The sequence below is a fragment of the Malaya genurostris genome, chromosome 3 (assembly GCF_030247185.1).
Source record: "Malaya genurostris strain Urasoe2022 chromosome 3, Malgen_1.1, whole genome shotgun sequence".
NCBI lineage: Eukaryota > Metazoa > Arthropoda > Insecta > Diptera > Culicidae > Malaya > Malaya genurostris.
This window is the reverse complement of record NC_080572.1, coordinates 38,512,318-38,529,585: the sequence shown is the minus strand read 5'-3', so window position 1 is coordinate 38,529,585 and position 17,268 is coordinate 38,512,318. Positions and strand designations below refer to the sequence as shown.

The 17,268-nt window shown below is 38.6% G+C and overlaps 1 protein-coding gene across 3 annotated transcripts in view; it reads left to right on the top strand.

Annotated features, from left to right (window-relative positions):
- LOC131437783 (uncharacterized) overlaps positions 1 to 15,962 on the top strand; it is a 215,709-nt gene extending 199,747 nt beyond the window's left edge. For all 3 annotated transcript variants that reach the window (XM_058607353.1, XM_058607351.1, XM_058607354.1), the window contains 2 exons: positions 2,446 to 2,741; positions 8,702 to 15,962. In XM_058607353.1, the coding sequence (XP_058463336.1) occupies positions 2,446 to 2,741; positions 8,702 to 12,207 (3,802 nt within the window). In that variant the 3' untranslated portion in view covers positions 12,208 to 15,962. The remainder of the gene's footprint in view (positions 1 to 2,445; positions 2,742 to 8,701) is intronic.
- Positions 15,963 to 17,268: the final 1,306 nt, after the last annotated feature.

The window sequence follows — 17,268 nt, the reverse complement described above, 5'->3', positions numbered from 1 at the left end:
TTTTTCCTTTGGATGTGATGTGTTTTGCTATTGAATCGAATTACATGTGTCAAACACTTCATTTTCTAGTGGAAATGAGTACAGCACAAATGTATGTGCAAAACACTCGATTCGATCAACTGTGTTTCAATTGAAATCTGCGTGGAAAACAATGTGATATTCGTATGAAATTCATATAGAATCTAGAGGTAACGATATATATCATCGTTTGGATGTGCATTTCAGATAAATGTAGCATGATTTTTACTAAATATCAACAGTTTTCACACTCATTTTATCAGTTAAGTGTATATTTTAATGAAATTCGTGTGTTCTACAAGTAGTGATAGTTCAAATGCTTTGCACATGATGCTAGTATGCAAATTATGTTCAGTGTATGGTAATAATGAATCTTTTCTCCCCAGTAGTTGTCCAACGATAGCTCGAACTAGTAATGAGTAGGAAAATTGGATGGTTGGCTCGGTAAATCTATACTGAAAACGAAACTCTTCCGTTTGGATTCCCGGGATTCGATTGTGGAGCTTTCATTGAAAGTGTTCCGCTTAGTTGTTTGTAGTTTTCTTTATTTCACACTCTTCTATCACAAACTTAAATTTTGAATTTTGATTTTTAACACATGTTTTAAGCTGTCTAGATGGTAATGTCTGGGCGTTTACAGTGACAGCCAGGTATGACGTAGGAGATCAGGATAAGACAAGCTCCAAATTTATATTGGAACTGTTAGGATGAGACTAGCTACAGAGCATGAAGTTTCACTGTGAGACTAACCGAGGATCGATAGTTGTTCGTAAGAATCATCAAATCAAATATAAATTCTATTAATCTGAGTACCGACATATTTTATCATTAGCATAGTACTATTTTGGTAACCGACTGCCTAGAGATGGAGAAAAAAACTGTAAGTTTAAAGGCCAACGTTTCGAAATTTACCAATGCATTTCGGCTATTACAGACCAGACGCCTATTTTATGAATAAGTTGTCATTTCCAGTTTTAGGGATTATTATTAAATATATTGATATCGCGTTTCAAGATACGATTGGGGATTCGGTCGGTTTCCAATCGGGAACAAATAACAAAAAAAAAAATCTCGCGTGCGTATAATTAAATTAACGTATCCTACTCTATAAATAGATAAAGGTTCTAAATGATTTGTCATGGCTTCAATTTGATGCCTGGAACTTCCTATTGCTTACTCTTTTACCTGCTATTTAGCATAAGGACTTATACGAAAAAAATCGATCTGAACTTGAATAATGAATGAAAATTCGTCAAAGAGTTCGTGTACACTCGGCTGTTATACATTGCCTTGAATGATGAGAAAGATTTTATTTCGGTGGTCGGTGTCTTATTGCCACTTGCGGTAGCGCACGGATTTGTTTCTTGCTTCTGAGCAAAAAATAGAGTGGATTAGAAAAGTGAATTATTTTCCCGTGTATTAAGTTTTGTTGATGCGAGCAACACGGCTTGAATGTTTAACAATATTGAAAAGTGTAAAACATCAGATGGATTGACATATTGAAACTTATGAAAATAGTGTCACATTGTCCGTTCATAGAAAACCAGAAGTTATTTTTAACTTCGGATTCGTTTAAGTGGTGTGCGCTGTTCGAGCTATACTCCGTAGTTGTCAAATGGAAACTATCATGATGTCATCTAATGCGTATTACTCTGAATCAAAAAGAAGCTCGAGCTCGCAAAATTTATTGCTGTGTGTGGTAATAAAATAACAATAATTCTAACTTGGTACATCCTCCGCTAAAAGGCAGTTTGCACCTTTCACCAGCAAATAATTAAAGGAAAGCCTATACTATTGACACAACAAACTTTCGTCGGTAAATCTTACGTCACCTTTTGACCAACACAAGCCGCACCGCCAGGCCAGCAGGGTTACCGACGGCAAGCTGCATTTGTTGTTTGCCAAGCATTTTTCGGCATCAACACGGAGCGCTTTAAATTTATCATCAAAATGATACCAATCGAAGGCACCCCTACTAAAAACGTAATTTTTATTGATGATGCATTCTGGTTTCAGCTTCGACATATCATCATGATTATGGGCAGTTGATTGGCTTTGCAACGATGCTTTTGAGTGAACGGGACCTTGCGAAACTCGGGTGAGTCTCGCTGCAGAACTCTGAAGACGAGGGCCACACATTTGACTCGACTTGGCACCTCCTGCTGCTGGTAGATGGTTCTTTTGTCGGAATACCATCAATGAATATATTTCAGGGAAAATGAAAAAAAGCTCATTGAGTCTGTTCTTCGTTTGCTTCTTCTCGGCAACCGAAGGAGCATAGGGAGTAGGAAGAATGATAAAAAAAATGATACCTACATTCTTCGACTTTCTCTATCGTGTGTACCTTTCTAGCTCATAACGAGCCATAACATCTGTTTGACAGGTAATAAAATACTAAAACGTTCGTTTTTTTGTCGATCTTCGCAGGTATCGGGAAAAGGACAAGGACTCGATTAGTCTGGGTGGTGGTGGTGGCGGTGGAAGCGGCGCTGGCACACTGGAAGCACTCGGAACGGGCGGACGAGAACCGCACTACAACCAGCAACAGATCAGTGCCAACCATCGGAACTACGAACTCGATCTGGAACGAGATCACGTGTTGCCCACGTCGGCTCCTAACGCTGAAATCCTAAAGAGCAACAGCAACCCGACGTACCCGAATCCGAACCGGCATCACGGGCACGACCGGCATCGGCACTCCAATTCGACACCGTATCCGCATGGTGAGTTTGTTTTTTTATGTTACACTAGCAAACTTTTCGAATATGTAGTGTATCGAAAATGTAATTTATAGTTCAAAGACAAAACTACATGCTTATATTTTATCGCCGAAAGCTTAGGCACTAGCAATCGTGTCGATACTCAAATTGATGCCTAAGGGCATATTCAGGAGTGTTCTAGTTCTAGATGCATAATTTATGTCAGTTTTAAAATTTAGATTTAAAAATTGTAACAAAATAAACTAGCAGCCCCAGCAGCGTTTTATCTGTGTTTCAAATATAGAAAAAATAGAACGGCAATGTTTTGTCAAGTTTTAAATTTGACAGTAGAACTGGTCGAATAAATAAAACTAAAACGGATTGCTGGGGATACGTTTGTTTCAGTTTCATTTACATTATAGACCACCCATATGAATCTTGCAGCTGCTGAATTTGCTCTAATTATTGAAGAATGGTTGAAACCATCAAAACGCATATATTTTTTTTTCGCTAAACGGGGCCGAACCAATCACAGCAGGCCATAATGATGTTATCTTCTTGATTCCTCTTGTCCGGCCGACGGTTTTGATCGTTGCTTTACACCGCACAAAGAGGAATCTATAAATGTATGCAGTGAAGCAGTATTTGCCTGTGAACAAAGCAGGCAGTTTGTCCAGCGAAGGAATGTCGCGTTCGCTCGCTGGATAGACGCTTTTCCACTGTATCTTTGCAATTTTCCGTCTGCTGCACACCGTGTTTGCTTGAGCATATAAAATATCAATTAGCTATTGAAGAACCGAATCAGCGAATTTTTTGACGGTTATAGATTTTTCGGGCCCAATTCGGAGCGGTTGTATCTCGGTGATTTGTTGATGAATTTACCAATTATACCTTGATTCGAAAACATCACTGCAATATCGTACGATTAAGGGAGGAGTAGGGCCTGAACGATGAAGAAATTTTCATTTTTTTCAGAACTGTCGTTCAACAAAATAAATTCAAATGTTTTGCATGATAAAAAGCATCATTCGAACAACATTTTGTAGTTTTTTCGTGGAACAATATTGAGAAATAAAACGGTGAAGAGGTATTTTGAAAACGCTTCTTAAAAATCATGATTTGCGGTGTCCACTGTATCTCAGCGCAGACTAATCAGAAGTGAACAAATCAAAGCAGCATAGTGAGAGTGGTAGTTTTTCTAGACCCTATCGTTTTTGATTGATTCAAAAAAATTTGGTGGTAGTTAAAAGTGAAAACTACGATTTTTCACGAAAAAATCCGCCGCTTTGTAGCTGTAAAACCTTCCAAAAAAGAAAAAGAAAACGTTGGGGTATGGTTATATATAGAAAGTTGGTGCAGTAGGTTTTAAATGACGATGGACACGGACTTTCAAAACCTGCTTTCGAGAAAAACTTAAAACAGTTTTTTGTCTATAAAATCAATAGAAACAATTTGTTACTCAAGGGAGCCCGTATGGTCTAATATTTTCAAAAAATCATATTTTTGCTTTTATAATTTGTTATAATGAAACATTTAAAGAATGTTTTGTCAAGTTTTTGAGTCAATCGAAGCAGAAATCTTGGACATGTGTGTCGAACTTTTACTTCTTCGCAGTATGAGATAAGAAAAAGTAAAGGTCCGTAATTTGCTGAGTTTTGTTCCGATAGGCTTGGAAATTTCACAGAATATTCTTGAAATGTTTTACTTGAAGAAAATACAAAGAAAAAAATAAATGATTTTTCAAAAGTGTTCGACCCTACCCGCCCCTTAAAAATGGATTCATTTGTCGATGGGGTCGTGTACACTATGGAATCTCCATTTACAAGCGATACGGTGACTCGTAGATGGAACCAATTTAAGATAAAGTGTTATAAAGATAATCAGAGATACTTCTTTTCCATCAAAAGCGACCAAACACAATCAACTATCTTTCAACATGAGCCAATAACTACTGTTATTGAACTAAACAATAATCATGTAATCTAATTGAATGGTTAGAAACTGACTTGGTCTGATCAAGCAAAATTTATATGATGCAAATTTTTCTTTAAGAATCGCATGGAAAGAATTCAAACTAAATGTAACAAGGACAATAAATCGTTCCACAACCAGGAGTACAATGCTTCAAAAGATTCAGATTTCAATTATCTAAAAGAGGAGGCCCCCTTGGTTTAGTACAAATGGGTGGCGGAAAATCACAAAGGATAGGATCTCGCGATGAACTCGGTTCACCGCCAGTTCCAGTTCAATTATTATTTGCATCAAAACATCAAGCGTCTGATCGCTACGTGCGTTGTAACTATGTCAATATTCGTTCATGTATTAATGTGAAATGTTAATGAGAAAACCATTAGCTGGAATAAAACAGGTTCTAAGTTTGTTTTTGAGTTCACTATGAAACACCGTTTTGATGTTTTTAAATGACTTTTAAAAAAACTACAATAAAATTGGTAATTTTTTTTGGTTTTCTTAAAATTTGGTTAAAAAAAGGGGGATAATTTTTGTCTTCCAGTTTTCTCAACGCTGTTCCATTCAAAATTTAATACGCATTATTCCGACATAACTTTTTTTAAATCGTTCAAACATTTTTTTAGTTAGCTGGTCTTTAGCTTGACAGTTTGTCCAATTTTGAGCTACCATATATCAGGAACAACTCGATACCTTTCAACTGAAAATTTACTCTGTAGCAGTCTTTAATAAAGAACAATAACTACATGAAAATTGAATATTAGACAATCCACAGATATTTTCCTAACCCACGCCAAAGTTTTAATAAATTGCGCTGTAAATTCTGACGTTTTGGACTAAACAAGTTTGCATCGACATTTTTATGGGATAAGTGCAATTTATGTGCATTTCAATGTAGTTAAAAGTCAACAGATTCCACTTAAGTAAATTGCACATCTCATAGTTTGTATTGTAGCTGTATTCACATTTTACCAGTTTTTATGAACTGAGATTTGGGTGGATGTGGTGGACATTTAAAAAAATGCTGATTTCTGTCAGTTAGTATACTTTTAGGGGTTTTGGTACTAAGGTAGGTGAACATAGCAATATGAACTGCCAAAGCACTAATGTGTCGAAGATGAAACGTAAAAAAAATTTGGTTTGTAGGTTCTTAAAAGAAACGATTCACTAAACTTAGTTTACAGAAAACTTTGAACTCCGATAGGCTTGTGTGAGGTGAATGGCGCACAATGTAAATTCGCAACCGTTCCACTAGCTGGTGTACTAGTACTGCAAGCTTCCCCACGGTATTAACGAGCTGCTGCTGCACAGAGTGCAAACCGGTTCTATACTAATGCAGTTTTTGTGGAGGGCCACTGTTTAAGTATGAAGAACACTGCACACTGTGATGTACAAAGGCGGAGCTCACGCGATGTTAAAAAAAACGTTTAGGACTGTTTTTGGTTGATTATTTTAATGTTAAATTATTGATTCTGAGTAAAGGGATAGAATTCTTCAAATCGCCCAGAAAAAATTAAAATTTTTCTGTTTTGTTCAAGTGTTGATAATCTGATTTTATTTCATAATTAAAATGACTTTCCAAAAGAAAAGTTGAAAATTGAAAAATTCCATGATCGTTGACAAATGCTCGCTTCGCAACACTCGTTACGAATGAAAAAAGAGTGAGAATTTCATTCGAATATGTTTATTTGTTGAAAAATGGCATAATTTTGTTGAAAAAGTGACAATAAATTTCATTTCATAATAAGTTTTACAAATTTTTTTTTCGTTATTTTTTAACACGTTGACTGCCAACTACGAGATAACTCGTATATTCCGTTCTTTGCTAGGACGCCGACTACGAGTTATCTCGTACTGTGTTTACTTGCCATTGTCGCGTAGCTACGCTTAAACTCGTAGCATATCAGTGCTAATATGGATAGATGGCTTCTGGGAAGAGAACAAAAAATCAATGTTGGCGACATGAACAGAAATTTTATTAATAAATAAACATATAGTCTTTAATAATATAAAATGATTAAATGCAATTGGCTTTTTAGACCGGAATTCTGAAAATGGTCGTGGCAGTCAACGTGTTAAAGTCGTTTAATTAATCAAATAGAATTGAATAATATACACTTGGACAACAAATGAAAATAATAATTTTTTTCCGGGCGATTTTACGAATTCTAACTCCGGACCTGACTAAAAGTAAATTGGTAAGCACAAAAACACCAAAAATCCATTAAGAGGCGAGTAAAGTCCAAAACTTTTGAAAAATCTTCATTTTTTTCAAAATATTTTTTTATAGTAAAACATTTCAAGAATATACTGTAAAATTTTCAAGCTTATCGGAACAAAACTCTGGAAGTTATGGGCCTTTATCTATGCTTATCCCATATTTCGAAAAAGCAACAGCTCGGCGCATAGGCCCAAGTTTCCGGCTTCGATTGACTTAAAAACTTGATAAAAGTTCTTGAAATGTTTTATTGTGACCAGTGGCGTCTCGTGACAAAATTGACTGGTTGTGCACTGCTTATGTGATATGATAGCAGATGGAACAGTTCGTTGTAAGTGAAAAAAGATGGATTCGCTTGTGTTTTTCAATACAATGAAATAACGATATACTTTCGGATTTTTTATTAAATAAACAAATCTCAGAGCTGAGCTGAGTAATTCTTTCTCTTCTTGAATCTGTGCAGTAACTCATGTGCACGGAAAAGACACTAACACTGCAACAACAGATACTTGAAATTTTATGTCAGATGTATACGAGATACGTGTAAATACACGCAATTTCGATGCGATTCAACCTGCTTTCATCGAATAAATAAAGATTCCAAAAAAATAATTGGATTTGGTTGCGGTTGGGGACGCAGTTCATTCCTTCAATTCGACCGGTTGTGCAGTGCACGAGGTGCACATGAGGACGAGCCGCCACTGATTGTGACAAACTGCAAAAGAAAAAATATATGGTTTTTTGAAAATTTTAGACCCTAGGGGGCCTCCCTAGAACAATCTTTCGATTTTATAGACAATAAATTTTAAATGTGTATTTCTCGAAAGCAGGTTTTGAAATCAAGCACAAAGGTTGGGATCTAGAAAAACATCTACTTTACCTATGCTGCCTTGATTTGTTGACTTTAGAATAGTCTGCACTGAGGTACAGTGGACACCGCAGATCATGATTTTTGAGAAGCGTTCTCGAAAATACTCCTTCATCGGCTTATTACTCAACATTTTTCCACGAAAATTTTTTAAAATGTTGTTCGAATGATGCTTTTTATCATGATAAACATTTGAATTTATTTATATGGTTGATAGTTCTAAAACAAATTCGCAAAACTAGTGTTGTTTTTCATCCGTTAGACCCTTTCGTTCAAAACATTAGTTGAAGCCAAGATTTCTTGAAAAATGTAGGTATCATACGTATAAAATGGTATTATTTTATTTCTTATTTGAACGGATGAATGAAAAAATCGGATAAGTTAAACTTAGTGTGAAAAACCCGTTTAAGTATTTTTCAATGCAAAAACTGAAGAAAACATTTGAATAAAAAAAAATTGGTTTTTACAGTCGAAAATTTTGTCCATTTCTTGCGCTACATACGTTTTAAACGATTTTTGAATTGCTAAAACCATTTCCGTATTTTGCACTCACTATTTTTTGCGCGTTTTACATTCAAAAATACTTAAACGGGTTTCTGAAATAGGTTTTAGTCAAAATTGCACCTTTTTCTTTAAATCAGTTTTGTGTCGAATTATTTTTTCCATCCGTGCGAAACAAATGATTCGTCTTACTGAAGACGTGTGCAAAGTTTCATCTTAATCGTAGCAGGTTGATCCAGATTTTGCCGCTTTTTTGCCTGTTTCGATGGTAGGGAATAGAATCTAGAACTGTTTGTCATCAGAACATTAATTGTAGTATAAAAGAATGAATAAAAATCGAACAAAACTGATAATCAATACAATTCATAAACATATCTTCAAACGAAATCCATGACTAAAATAAGCCTTTTTCTTTATTGCGTCTTCTAGGTCACAACAAGAAAGGTGTTCCCACGAACGCCATGTTCCCGGGAGACATCCCATCGTACTCACCGCCATCACGGGCCTTCTTTCCGCCGCCACTGTCGCGCAACTACACGAATCCGTTCGCGGACAAGCCAACACTCCGGGGAACCAACAGTGACAGTGCGATCATCAACACCGGAAGCTACGTGAATCGCCGTCCACTGCCACCTCCCAGTCTGATGCCCGGTCACGAGCGGATTCCGATCCGGCCGGATCTGAACGGATCGGTGAATCCGCAAAAACCGCAGGATGTGGCTGCTCTGCCACCTCCTATTATGAGTGGGCCGCCCTCCAGTTCGTCCCAATCGATCGATGCCCAGCGGAAGAAGGCACTCAACACGCCATCGGAGAAGAGCAGCAAGCTGGATTCGGCGAAAAGCTACGGAGTGGACAATAAGTTCATGCTGGATTCGAACGGGAACTCGAGTGCAATACTGCCCAATGGAATGCACTTTCCATCGATTTCAAGAATCCTGAGCGGCTCGAACGGACGAACGCAGACGATTCCGGATGTACTGCTGCGTTCGGTGACATCGGCACCGAGGCCAAATCAACCAACGTTCGATTTGAACCCACCGGTGACATCGCTGAGTAATGCTAAAAGTTTAAACAAGGGAAATATCGAACCGACGAACGATGATGAAGCGGACGATTTCGACGGTGGTAATGAAAATAGCGGTAGAGATCAGGACGATGAGGATGATGACGAGGAAGACGATGAGGCGGTTCCCGAGAAAGGGCTGGGAAGTTTGGAAGCACAAAGTGTTCAAACCAGCACCGTCAGTTCGTTGATTCATTTGTCTTCCTCGTCATCGCCTATTACCCAGAAGATGCCAAATCTGAACCTGAAATCGGTGATGATTAAGGCGAACGCTAGCGGAGAAGAGGGACAGATAGGTAGTGGATATGGTAATGATAGGAATTTTGCTAGCGACATTGAAGATATTAGCACGTGGACGATTGCGTGGAATATTCACGTGTATCTGTCGGCAATTTTGTTTACTATTTTGGCGGTGTACTCGATTTTCAAGATAATTTTCTATGACAAACTGACACATCTATTTTCGCAATCCTACTTCATCAGTATTCATTTGATCCTCATAATCATCTGTTTGTTGCGGATTTTCTATTTATGCTACGACGCGTACAACATTCACTTTAGTTTCAACCTGTTCACATCCGAACTGTTGCTGAATCTGCCGCTGACATTCCTCACAACCACGTTCGCCATTTTGATTCTTTTCCTGTTGTTGCGATCAATCAATCACAAAACGAACCGATACAGTTCAATACTTCGTCCGCTGACGATCATGATCGGATCCGGAGTTCACGTTGGTCTGTGCATAACGCTGCATTTGGTAGAGTCGTATGAAACGCAACAATTCTACCACAAACAGGCCCAACTGATGGCCAGTAGCCGGGGTGGTCAGACTGGCCATGGACCCACCAACATCCAAATCCCACCAAGAGTTCTCTCGCTGATTTGTCAAATCATCTACATCTTTATCTGTCTATCTCTCGGCATTCTCTATCTGTATATGTATCGGCTGCTGAAGAGAATCTTGCACAAAAGTCAAAACTACATTCACGGCTACAACAACCTGTCGTACGCGATTCACATAACGATTGCTACGGCACTGTTGTTTATTTTGTTAGCAGCCCTGCAGATATACGGTGCCATCAGTATCAGCTCCCAGACTAAGGTCAAACTTTCGCCGAACAATAATTTGAACGATGGTTCATCGAAGAAGACACTCTGGGCATCCCACATCGAAATCGATTGGTTCCAGTGGGGTTATCAGTTCAGCTTGCGGTTCATCGAAATAGTAATTATTGCGTTGCTTTCGTGGGTAACCGGTCTGAAGACCGGAACCTCGAAGGTGATCCAACGGGAGAAAGACATGGAGCAACCGAATGCCAGTGGTTTCGCTCTCTTCCCGTGCACTTCGTCGTCCAGTCAGGAGAACTTCGAAACGGACTATCCGGCGGTTTGTAACGCAAATACCAATTTGCACACGTACACCCTCCGGACGGGTAAACCTATCTACGACGATAACTTTGCGTTGAATTCTTTGAATTTGGAACAGAACAGCAATCAGGATCTGCAACTGGGTCCCGGTGGGAACGATTTCCAGCGGTCAATCGAAACCAACAGCATGCGGTCGAGTTCGCACAACTACAGTAACAACTACAACGGTAGCCAGCAGGCGGATCAGCACGAAGATTTCATGAACGATAGCGAACAGATGCCGGATCACTACGAAAACCCGAACTTTGAACTGAAGCATCATTCCCACCGAGGCCAACCACCGGAGGGACCACAGTACCATGACATCATTGACAATTGCTACTCGGAACCAATCAATGCCCCGCAGTATGACACTAAGAGTCTGAGGGGAGCACCGGGACCATCGATGCATATACCGCCTGGTTCCCGAAACTACGATTTCCAAAATTTCGAAAGACCGTCCTTCGATCAGGCGGCTTCCTCGCAGTCAATTTCCAGGGGTGAGTTCAGGGCCTCGAAAAATTTGAAAACTCTCAAGAGTGGTCAGGCAAACTACGACGGTGCTAATACGATGGGACACCATCACTACAATCACTTCAATAACTACAACGATTCGTTCGAGCGACGGATAGGTGTGCGAAAAAGTGGTACCCTGAACAACATCGGAGGAATGCACTTCAACCAGCATGCCGGTGGAAGTGGTCGGAATAACAATAATTCGGCATCCTCGGCATCGTCTTCTGCTTCGTCCAACAATCGTGGTGCAATACATCAACAACAGCAACATCAACAACAACATCAGCAGCAGCAACAACCAGGTCAGGGTAGACCTCCCCGAAGTGTCGTTGCTCCCGAACGACATCTCAACGGTGCTCAAACGCTCAGTAATGCTGTACGTGGCGGTCCAGATCATCATCATCATCACCACCACCATCACCCGCAAGCGGCTCCGCGAAATCTCCCTGGAGGAGAATTCGTCCACCCGGGAAGCTTCAACGATCGGATAGTCAATGGCGTCGGTGTCGATCACACGTCGCAAGACAATGTGAACAACTTCGATGACAATAGCAGCTCGGCCAGTTACTACCACAGCAAGAAACGGTCCCGAGAATCGTCCAGCTCGAGCTACACCGGATTCAATAACAATGGAAGTGATCATGGTCCGCAGAACCAAGAACCCGGAAGTTCATCGCCCACGATGTCCGCCTCGAATGTTCCCGCCGTCAATGGGCTGAACGGTGGTGGTGGTGGCAGCAGTTCCGGAGGTTCATCCAGTGGAGTTTTGCCTGGTAAGATCGCCCCGGCTACCTCGGTGGTCGCTGTTGGTGGTGGTGGCGGCAGTGATAGTTCGTCGATGCTGGTCGCCGAGCAAGGTTTCGTGCGGTTCCGGGCGCTGGAAGAACCGGCGCTCAGCTCGCGGACCAACATTAGGGATAAGAATAAGCTATTTATGAATTCTTAGAGTTTAGCCGATGGATTCCCGAAGCAGCAGCTGTAAAATTTGTGCATTTTTGTTCTTCTTTTTCTGACTATAGAATTAACCATGAAGAGGAAACGTTCGCACACTCCCCGCTTTCCCTTGGACGTAATATTTTTTCTTCTCCACTCAAGAAGAAAAGCTCGATGTAAATAGTTAGTGTGAAGAAATGGCAGGATTAAGGCGAAACAATTCAGTCAAGTGATCGATTTATTACTAATTAACTAAAATGGAAATAAAACAAAAAAGCTACGATTCTAGGATATAAGTGAAAAAATAAATGATGACATTTAACTAGTTGTGTATAATAGAAAGAAGTAAGGATTTAAGGTTTTCCGCTCTATCCCCTGTTCCCCTCTATCTATCGATCTATCTATCTATCCATCCATACATCTCTTCGCCAAAGGTTCGTTATCGGTATCTGCTAGGCCAAACGGGCGGAATCCGTCGTTTTCTCCCCTTCGTTGTACATTGCCGAATTTTTTCTTTCACTCACTCTCTCGTAAAATTCGCTTCGCATCTGTATAGTAGGTACTTATCGCTTTTAAATCGCTATCTTAAAGAAAACTTAAAACGAAACGAAAAGATTGCCTTTTTCCAGTTTTCCCTAAATCCCAATCCTCATGACATTCCCCGTTGAGACACCACAAAACCGTAAGAGAGAAAGAGAGTAGCAGGCCGAGCGAAATTGCAGTCAATTCTGCAAAGCGCAAAAACCATCTACGTAAAGTGTGCTATAATTAGACAGAGAGAGAGAGCCCTCATACCTCATCGACAGAAAACGGAAGAAATATGCAATTAGAACTGACACAAAAAAGTGTGTGTTTCAAACCAAACAAAGCTAAACAACTCACAGGACCGGTAAAGCCTCGTGTAGAGGAAGATTGCGGCATGGAACACTGAGAAACAAAAACACGTAACTGGAAAGAAGAGTGTTTGTTGTTGAGGAAATAAGAACCCAGTGAAATTTGTAGACCCGCATAAGTCCGATCATCGGTCTGATTATCGGACCGATTGAGCACGATATAGGGCCGATCGTAGCGCTTCAATCGGCCCGTCATCGGACAATTCTGCACCATTTGCATCAACCGCGTCGACATAAAAAAAAGCTTTATGTTTACATTATGCATCGCTAGAGAAACAGAGTGAAGGAATATCAAACAAGACATTTTCGAGCCGACATCTTCCCGATAGGGTGTGAAAGAGTGTTAAACATTTTTTTGTTTCGATCATAGAGGCTTTAACCTTTAGGTCATTCGCCTCTTAGGGCCAGAAAAACTCTGACCCTATGTTCGAGGTTGGAAATCCAACCCCGATATATCTCATCACCTGAGTAATCAGACATCCGCTCTCTGCTTTGGTATATCTTCACTCTTTTGTTCTACCGATACACTATGCAAGCTCGAAACGCAATCAAAAGCTTTCTTGCACGATGCGTCCGATGTTCGGATTTACTGGGAAGTTGAAACACGCATAGTTTGGTTGGAGTAGGAAGGGAAATCGAAAGAAATGCAACCAATTGTGATGATTTAATCCGTCGCGTTTTGTCTTCAATGCACACTGCACTGCACTACAACCGTTTACATTTGAATTAAATGAATAAAAAAATAAAAATAACAGAACAAGGCAGTCGTCATCGTTTTTGTCGTAACTGTTTTTGATGTTTTTTGTCCGAAGAACAAATGAAAATAGATACAGTTAAGTAAGAGAAGAAATAGTTAAAACTATCTGGAGATGGAACCAATCGATATAACAAATAGCAGATGATTTCGTGTTATAGTATTATATTCCACGTTTTGTTTTAAGTGAAGCGATAATATTTTAAATGTTGGGAATTTTTATATCTGTTGGTTTTGGGTTTCCGCTAGAAAGCACAGTGTAAAGAGCAGTTTTATTTACATAATTTTTTTTGAGTTTTTTTTTCTTCATTTAGCACAGTGGGACTAACGCGGAGTCTATTAAAACTTTTCGTAATCGTGCTCTCGATTAAATTTTGTTCGCTGCTGTGACTGCTTTTGGCCAAGTAATTTTGAAAAGACTGACATTTTTATCGAACAGGACGTAATTGTTTTTAAGTCGATTAATTAGGAAGTTTTAACTGTTAGCAGGTGACTAAAGTCGAGAGATTTCGAGCCAATATCTTAATATGGCAATGAAGTGTACATTACCATAGATTATTTATTTTAATATATCTGATCTGAATGTTGGACACACTTTTGGAACTCTTTTGCTGTCAGTAGCTAAATGTTTGACTAGATCAAGTTGATCAATAATGTTTCAGCATTTAAATCTGTAGCACGAACACATTGATCAGACACCAACACCTACAACTTTGCGATGTAAAATAAGTGCCATGGTAAATCAATTTAGCCGAAATCTCCAATTAAATCTAAACGTTATTCGCTATACTCACGTTTCGCATTTATTTTACCGGTTTGCTCGCTAAGCCCACTGTGTACAATTGAAGAAATAATGCATTTATCTCTAACCGGTTGAAATCAGTCTACATTCGTAGTCTAAACAAACACGAACACAAGCTAGTCTACTTTAATAATCGTTTATTTTTATTATTTCGTTGTAAACTGGAACCATTTTCATCCATCCACTCATGTAGTCTAATTGCGTCCTCTTGTTCCTCGTCTCTTCATCAACGTAAAATACATAAACACTCTTACCGATGGGTACTATTGATGAAAAAATAAAACAAAAGAGTAAAAATCACTTACTACTTAATAAGAGCAGCTTCATTTGAAACAGAGAAAAATCACATCACGTCCCGTATATTGTGTATCATAGAAACAATTGAACAAACAAGTCTGTGTAAATGCGCGAACAAGAGTTGGCAAACTGATTATTTTATAAGTCAATCAGAAAATAAAAAAACATAAAACAAATATGAAAGTACTAGTAAATATAAAACAAGAAACAATTCAATTCTCTCCTCTCTAGGCGCGTCATCGCCCTTTTACCTTTCTGTTAGGTTTGTCTTTCAACAAATCCTGGTGTACATTACTCCTCCTGCATATTCCTAGACCTCATCAACCATTAGACCCCCCCATATCTTTCCTCCCTCGCGACAAGCAAAGCAAGACAAAACAGTCCTTTTGTTAGTCATATAAGCGGATGAAACTGACCTTAATAATAAATAAAAAATAGATAGCGAGAAAAGCTGAAACAAAATCTAAACCGTGGTGTACCAACAAGCGAGAGAGGAAAATTACATTAGTAAATAACAAGCCAGACAGCTGATTGTAATAAAATTATAAATATTTAAAACATTAAAAGAAAAACAAACACAAACAAAATCCAACGCTGATTAGGCGAAATTCACGGAAACAAAAAACGAAGTAAAATCGTTTCTCTATTTAACTCTGTTGTAAAAAGTCCCCTTCGAAGTCCCCTACTACCAGTTTCTTTCCGTTTGCCTTCTCCTACTCGTATAAGAATAGATTGATTGGAATATGAGAAGAAAAAAAAAATCTGCCAAAGCAGACGGACACTTGTCGTGATCGTAGAAAGGAGAGGTAAAGAAACAAGAGCCCCCTTCGCTAAACCAGTAAAGTGAACAAGTGAGAACCCGAGCGGTAGTAAAAAGCGATAAAATATTATTTTATATATATTATATAAATAATATTCTCTATGAATACTGAAACAGAAAACAAGAAAAAATGAAAACCCTATGTAATTGCAAATAATTGAAAAGTATATACTCAGTAAAATAAAAAGTGAAAAACAAAATACGGCATTTATTCATCGTTCAGAAACAAGTTGAGAAACGTCCAGTACACTATCCCATTTTGCTTTTGCACTAACTAGGTCTTAGAGACATAAGTAGGAATGACGATGAAGCATGATGACAAATATCACCGCACTAAGCAATCAAACGGGCTACACTTTCTGGGAAATAGTTTCGATTTGTGTTCAGTGAGTCTGGTGAAACTTGGCTCACTATCGAACTGAACCGAGGCATCATAGATTAGGATCCCTGAAGGATTTCGTTTCGGGAGGGACCCAGATCAAAAATAAAACAACTAACTTCTTTATGTATCTCAAAAACTTCAAAAAAGAGCCCACGAGGATTTCTCAAAGATCTTGGACTATTTTCGAAAGAATGGATTCATAGATTTTTATAAAATTTCAGCTAAATCCGATTTCTGGTTCCGGAAAAACTGGATAATGAATGGTCATTTAGGGGCTAACCAATTTTGGTGTCTAGGGCACATAACCTTTTTCATATACTTAATGTTAACCGATGTTATCAGTCAGTGAATCGAAAACGAAAAACCGCTGTAGAAATGTACATCTATTTTACAGAATGTGTTGGTTGTCAAAAATCAAGCTCAGCGATTCTCGAAATGTAGTCATTGAAGTCGATTCAGCCAAGGTAGTCTTCGAAGAGCAAATAGGACGAAACACTTTTGACTTTCGTACGCTTTCGATCCGTTCGTTGTGAACATTGTGATACAAGGCGTATCCAGAATACTACTTACTAGTACAATGTAAACATTCTTGAAAATACACATAATTGAAATCTTGAGTGTTGCGTTTATGAGTACCAAAATTGCATAAGCTTTCGCAGCAACAAAAACAATTTAATACTAACTTCAATTTTCAATCATTGCAAGCAGGGGTGGAATCATGTAAGGTGATTATCACCAAGTGATTATCACTTTTGAAAATTTGGAATCATGTAAGGTGATAATCACCAAGTTCTGTCACAACTGCTGAGAGGCTAACATCACTATCAAACGTTGGCATTACGTAAGGTGATAGTCACCACGATTTAATCACCTTCATGTCAAAATGGAGGTGATAGCAATTTAGTTATCACTTTCAGTAGTGATTTGATTTTTTGAGAAGTGGCTTTATAAATTATTGTCCGTTAGGTGAATTTTAAGCCACTGATATAAAAATAACCTACCAATATTGGTCGGAGAGGATAATTTTTTTAAATAAAATTCGTACTGATATTGTGTCAAAATTAAATACCAAAATGAAAAGTAACTTAGTTTATATAGTTTAAAGAGTTCATAGAATGAACGCTAG